Source organism: Pongo abelii, chromosome 10 (genome assembly GCF_028885655.2).
Source record: "Pongo abelii isolate AG06213 chromosome 10, NHGRI_mPonAbe1-v2.0_pri, whole genome shotgun sequence".
Taxonomy (NCBI): Eukaryota; Metazoa; Chordata; class Mammalia; order Primates; family Hominidae; genus Pongo; species Pongo abelii.
Window position 1 is genome coordinate 66145085 of NC_071995.2, and position 6517 is coordinate 66151601.

At 36.8% G+C, this 6517-nt stretch overlaps 1 protein-coding gene across 1 annotated transcript; it reads right to left on the bottom strand.

Moving 5' to 3' along the window:
* Positions 1-396: 396 nt before the first annotated feature.
* IFNG (interferon gamma) lies at positions 397-5423 on the bottom strand. Its single transcript, XM_002823496.4, has 4 exons — positions 5136-5423; positions 3838-3906; positions 3560-3742; positions 397-1115 (listed from the first exon to the last, which is right to left on the bottom strand). Exons 1-4 carry the CDS (start codon positions 5247-5249, stop codon positions 981-983), a joined length of 501 nt encoding a protein of 166 aa, XP_002823542.1. The 5' UTR covers positions 5250-5423; the 3' UTR covers positions 397-980.
* Between the last annotated feature and the right edge of the window lie 1094 nt (positions 5424-6517).

Genomic DNA, 6517 nt, shown 5'->3' on the forward strand with positions numbered 1-6517 from the left:
AGAGCTTATGCCCACTACTCCACACCCACTGGTGTTTGCCAGCATTGGATGAGGGAGATGAAGATTCTGAAATGAAGGAGGGAATAGGAAGGTGGAGAAGGGGCTAGAAATAAATCTCTGTGTGCTAAGCTAAGCAGTTTAAACTACATTCCATAGCAGAACCTCTGAATTGAATAGTGACATAATTAAATCTGTATCTTAGAAAGATAATTCAAAGAGCTGCCAACTGGAAAAGTGAAAGCCAACAAAATGCTAGTGGAAAGAAACACCACATTTATGGAACCAAATGCAACTCTAAAATTTCCACAGCTAAGAAGACTCCCCTCCCTACTAATTCATTAATAGGTAGTTCTTTCACTCCAGTTCTCACTTAGAAAAAGTCCAACACAGCGTAAGTAGTTGTGAACTTACACTTTATTCATATATATTAGATATTGATAATCTTAACAAATGAGTTACTTTCCATTTGGGTACAGTCACAGTTGTCAACAATATTTGGAAGCACCAGGCATGAAATCTCCTGAGATGCTATGTTTTCATCAGGGTCACCTGACACATTCAAGTTCTGTCTGACATGCCATTAAAGCACTGGCTCAGATTGCAGGCATGTTTTCAAACAGGCAGTAACTGGATAGTATCACTTCACTTATAAGTGTTCATTGTATCATCAAGTGAAATAAACACACAACCCACAGGATCTTGCTTAGGTTGGCTGCCTAGTTGGCCCCTGAGATAAAGCCTTGTAATCACATAGCCTTGCCTAATTAGTCAGAAAACAAAGGATTAAGTGAGACAGTCACAGGATATAGGAATTATAAATAATACATATATTAATAGATATTCATTTTCATTACACAAAATTGCTATTATAAATACTTATTTGACTGATGAGTCTAAAAATATATTCCCCATATAAATAATGTTAAATATTAATAAATAGATTTAGATTTAAAATTCAAATATTGCAGGCAGGACAACCATTACTGGGATGCTCTTCGACCTCGAAACAGCATCTGACTCCTTTTCCGCTTCCCTGTTTTAGCTGCTGGCGACAGTTCAGCCATCACTTGGATGAGTTCATGTATTGCTTTGCGTTGGACGTTCAAGTCAGTTACCTATTGGGAAGAAAAGAGCAAAATTAATTTCAGGCATATAAGCCATCAGGATATTCTGTTAATGTCATGATGGTCAGTGAAAATAAAAGTATTCCTTTAAAAAAATGGACCGTATTACCTTAATATACAATATTTACTTTTTCAGCAGTTGAAGCTAAAAATTACAATTACATTTCTAGTTGTGCTATAATGTGGTGGAGTCCATCACATATCTTTAAATCTACATCTATAGAATTCTTGAAATTATACAGTGAAAAGACTCCTGGTGTGGAGTCAACATAAAAAGGTGGGTTTGAATGTCATGCATGCAATAATTCTGACCTTGAGCCAGCTACTTAACCTCTCTGAACTTCTATTTTCGCATCTAAAGGAGGATGAGACTGTTTCTATGACCTCTCTATCATCAATCTACCAATTATATCACTTTATACTTTAGTCTCTTCTGTGTGCATCAAATGAGTAACTATAGGTCAATGATTCTCACTGTTGTGCATAGCAGATTAACCCAGAAACCTATTAAAGACCTCAGAGATACAGGTGCATGAAGTAGAAGGACTGTGCCCTGTGCATTCACTAAGCTCCCCAGGTGATTCTGACATCCACCTAAGTTTGAGAACCACTGATCTAAGTTAGGTACCCTAGAAAACACCAAATCCAAAATGAGTGAAAACTGTAATTTTTAATTTCTCCCAGATTAGGTCAGTCTCTCAATTTCCATAATAGGTTTTAAAATAAACACCCCCAATCATATTTATATATGGCTTACTGATATAGTTTAAAATTTAAACTTTGTTAGTTTAAAATTAGGAATTGCAACAACTTTTCCAGTACCCTGCCTTCTAGGCAAGCAAATTGAACTACTTGCATTTCCTCACTCTAACCAATAGGGCCATTTAGGTGATGCTTCATAAAATGTGGACCATTTACTTTCCTCTTAGCTCCGCCATTACATTTTTTCTAATCTTGGGAACACTATGGCTACCTCACCACATTTCTGAGGATGGCTGGGGGATTACAGCTAAAGACTAATTGTCAAAGGGCATAACATGCCTAAAATAGCTTAGCAACTGAGCCAAAGAGAATAATAATTAATAGAGCTCACTCAAGATTGCCCATCAAGAAACAGGAGGTTTGTAGCTTCCAGAAGGAAGAAACCAACAGATTTTTTTTCATTTTTTTAAGGCCCAGTTCCTGCAGAGTGAAAAAAGTTTTCGACAAGCTGTGTGTTTGCAAGTGACAGATTTTACTTTCCAATGTTCAAATCATCACCAAGAAACTAAGAGACTTATCCAGGACTGAACAGTAAGCCAGGGGCACCACTGGGTTAGAAACAAGTGCTGAGTGTCTAGTTTATAACCAAAGGAGACCTGTTGCCATGTCTCTCCTTTCTGTTTCTGGGTGCTTACATGAGAGGAGTGAGAGGCAGGCCCAGCAATAGTGAAAGCTGAGCACAAATCCTAAGAACACAAATGCTAGCTTGAAGACCCTGGTCCCTCTCATTTGAGCCCATTTATATCAAAGTCAACCCCAAAGGAATCTAGAGGCCTTTGTCTTCTAGATAAAATTTTGAAAAACGTGATTTGTCTTTATGCCTCAATGTTATCTTTCTGTTTATAGAAGCCATAACTTAAAGATACAAGTTCATGAGGTAAGACTTAGGAGTCTAAGGAGTTCTCCAGCTGAGATATTCTGAAAGTTGATAGAGAGTTGATAGAACAATCTTTTCATAAGGTATAAATTCTATCTATTTTTCCCTAAAAACAAACAAACAGCAACCATTCTTGCTTCTAATTGGGCAGTACAATCTGATAGGTTGGCTAGAGACTTGCAGTGGGGTGTCCCTGGTACCTATTCAAAGACTGTAGCTTTCTTCTATCTCATTCTCATTTTCTATTCTTTGCATTGTAGAGTTTTGGAGCAAAGAAGGTCATCAAACTTATGCAGTGAACCTAACAGTTTCCTTTTAAGATGAGGAAACTGAGCCCCAGCCAGCCATGTGATTCATCACAGTTCCTTGGTGGCTGAGTTGGGAGGAGAACACACATCTTCTCAGCTCCTCCCACTGCTCTTTCCGTTAAGACAGACAGCCTCTCATTCAAAGTAAGAGAATTTCCATCATATGAGCAAGGGACAATGAGAGAATTGCTTCTCAGTACTCCCTGCTACTTCCTCACCTACTTCCTCCTCACTGGATTTGTCAATTCACCTGTCTTTACGCAATAGTTACAATGCCAGCATTTTTCCACATTACATACTTCAGCGATTCTCATACTGGCTTTGCAAAGTCACCCAAACACGAATGGAAATAGTAAGGAAGAGTTTCAGCCATGAGTTGAGTTCATAGCTTTAGCAACTGTTAAATGGCTAATGTCTACTTTCTGGAGAATAAATGCTTTGCAAGACCCTCGGCAATGAAACCAAAGAAAGAATTTAAATAGCCTCACCGAATAATTAGTCAGCTTTTCGAAGTCATCCCGTTTCTTTTTGTTGCTATTGAAAAACTTGACATTCATGTCTTCCTTGATGGTCTCCACACTCTTTTGGATGCTCTGGTCATCTTTAAAGTTTTTAAAAAGTTTGAAGTAAAAGGAGACAATTTGGCTCTGCATTATTTTTCTGTCACTCTCCTTGGAAGGAAAGAACACAAACAGAGGATGATGCGAATTTCTCCATCAGAAAGCAAACAACAGGAAAATTAGCCAGATGGGAATATTCAGCTTACCTCTTTCCAATTCTTCAAAATGCCTAAGAAAAGAGTTCCATTATCCGCTACATCTGAATCACCTGCGTTCTGAAAAAAAAAAGAAAAAATTGGTTTACAATTAGCCCATAAATTGCCTTAAAAATATATTTCAAGTTTCGTTGAACTCAGATGTGACAATATTCACTGATTTCCTTTTCAACTCTTCTGCTTAGTTCTAACAATAAGTATTCCCAAAAGGCTTATGTGAGATATAGCCAAAGACTATTATGCTCTTTTAGCTTTTTTATTTCCCAATATAACCATTAAATTGCAATGTCACAAATGAGCTCAACAAAGCTGATGATACTCCAAAGGTCCCAAAAACTATAGTAAGCTAAAGAAAGTATTTTCGAACTAGGCTAAAAAATACAAAAACAAAAAACAGCAAAGTCACCCCACTATAAAATACTGCCCCCCAATGGTACAGGTTTCTATTACATCTACTATGCCTTCCTGTAGGGTATTATTATGTGAACTTTAAAAGATAGTTCCAAACATGTGCGTGTGTGTGTGTGTGTGTGTGTGATTTGATTTTGTGTTGTAAGAATAAAATCAATTGTGAATGTCTGAATATTATTATGACAGCTATAATTATAATAGCTGTTTTAAACAAATAATGAAGTATTTAAAATGTAAAAACTTTTCATTAACCATCAATAAAATTTTAAAAGAAAAAAACTTCACTTAAAATTTTTAAACATTCCTTAGCCAGAATCATAATTCCTACAAAATCCCAGTGAGCAACGAAGTTCAGGAATAATTCACAAGTAATATAGATAGAGAAGCAGAATGTTGAAATCACTTTTTGGAGAAAATCACCTATCAGTTATTTTTTTAAGCCAAAGCTTTAAGGAACTTTTTTACTTTAATTTGTAAACGTTTCCTATTAACTTTTTAATGCTAATCTTGACCTCAGAGTCTGAGAAGTCAAAAACTAATAGCCAATCATTTTTTTCAATATGCATACTCCTTGACTATCACAACTGAATGAGTTCTCACCACAAAATTATTAACATCATTATGCTTCATACCCATATTATGCCCATCTTTTGGAAAATTCATAAATCCCTTTTAAGTCACTATACAAATTGAGCAGAAGATTAAAACAATATCTAGATTATTTTGTCAAGAAACTCATCTAGTCAATAATTAACAAAATAACACCAAATCTCAAAATGACTGCCTACAAGAGATGACAGCCTATCAGAGATGCTACGGCAAGTCAATATTCAGTCATTTTCAACCACAAACAAGTACCATTAAAAAGTCATACTTACAAAATATTTCTTAAGGTTTTCTGCTTCTTTTACATATGGGTCCTGGCAGTAACAGCCAAGAGAACCCAAAACGATGCAGAGTTGAAAAGCCAAGATATAACTTGTATATTTCATCGTTTCGGAGAGAGTTAAGCCAAAGAAGTTGAAATCAGTAGTTCTTGTATCAAGTTGATCGGGTCCAGAGGACTTAACTGATCTTTCTCTTCTAATAGCTGATCTTCAGATGATCAGAACACTGTGCTGCACCTCCTTTGGCTGCTGGTATTTATACCTAATTGAAGTCTCCTCAGGATTACGTATTTTCACAAGTTTTTTAAAATGAGATGGTGACAGATAGGCAGGGATGCTAGTTTGTATTAATAACTAAGGTTTTGTGGCATTTGGGTGTTGTAGTTAGAGTTTCCTTTAGACTCCTTGGGTCCTTTGATGATGAGACAGACCCATTATGCCCACCTGTGCCATTCTGGTGGGATTCTTTGAAGGCACTTTTACTTCACACCATTCAAGGACTGGAAATTTTTTTGCACCTCCCCCCTTCACCCTGGTAAAATGTTGACTCTTCATTCACAAAGCACATTGATCGCTTGCTTGTGGTTGGGAACAAGTGAAAAAGGAAATTCTAGGGCCTCTCAAACCTTTACAAAGGGGGAGCCTTTTAAAATTTTTCTTGCAAATGACCAGAAAGCAAGGAAAGAATGTGGTTAAAAGACCAATTTGGTGAGGAAGTCCTTCATCAGAGTTGGTTAGTAAAATATCTACCACAAGTTTCAAATTACTCTAGATCAGCACTGCCCAGTAGAAATATAATACAAGCCACACAGGTAAATTTAAATGATCTAGTAACCTCTTTAATAGAAGTTTTTTAAAAAGGTAAATGTAATTTTAAAATATTTTGTATTTAAACCAATATATCCCAAATATTACTTCAGTATGCATCAATATACTACATTATTAATAAGGCATTTGACATTCTTTTTGTCATATTAAATCCTTGAAATACAGTGTACAGAATATTCCCAGAGGGAGTTCTGGATGCAGTGGCTCACACCTGTAATCCCAGCACTTTGGGAGGTCGAGGCGGGTGGATCACAAGCTCAGGACTTCAAGACCAGCCTGGCCAATATGGTGAAACCCCATCTCTACTAAAAATACAAAAAAATTAGCCAGGCAAGGTGGTGCATGCCTGTAATCTCAGCTACTAGGGAGGCTGAGGCAGGAGAATTGCTTGAACCCAGAAGGTGGAGGTTGCAGTGAGCCAAGATCACGCCACTACGCTCCAGCCTAGGTGACAGAGTGAGACTCCATCTCAAAAAAAAAAAAAGAAAAAGAAAAAAAGAAAGAAATACAGTGTATATTTTAAGCCTAGGGTGCATCTCAATTTG

What these genes read in the sequence shown, in the direction of transcription:
- IFNG (XM_002823496.4), bottom strand. Translation starts at nt 5,249, where the DNA reads ATGAAATATACAAGTTATATCTTGGCTTTTCAACTCTGCATCGTTTTG. An exon ending in AAAACCTTAAGAAATATTTT is followed by an intron (nt 3,907 to 5,135) that starts GTAAGTATGACT and finishes TTTTTTTTTCAG; the next exon opens with AACGCAGGTGATTCAGATGT. An exon ending in AAAAGCTGACTAATTATTCG is followed by an intron (nt 1,116 to 3,559) that starts GTGAGGCTATTT and finishes TCTTCCCAATAG; the next exon opens with GTAACTGACTTGAACGTCCA.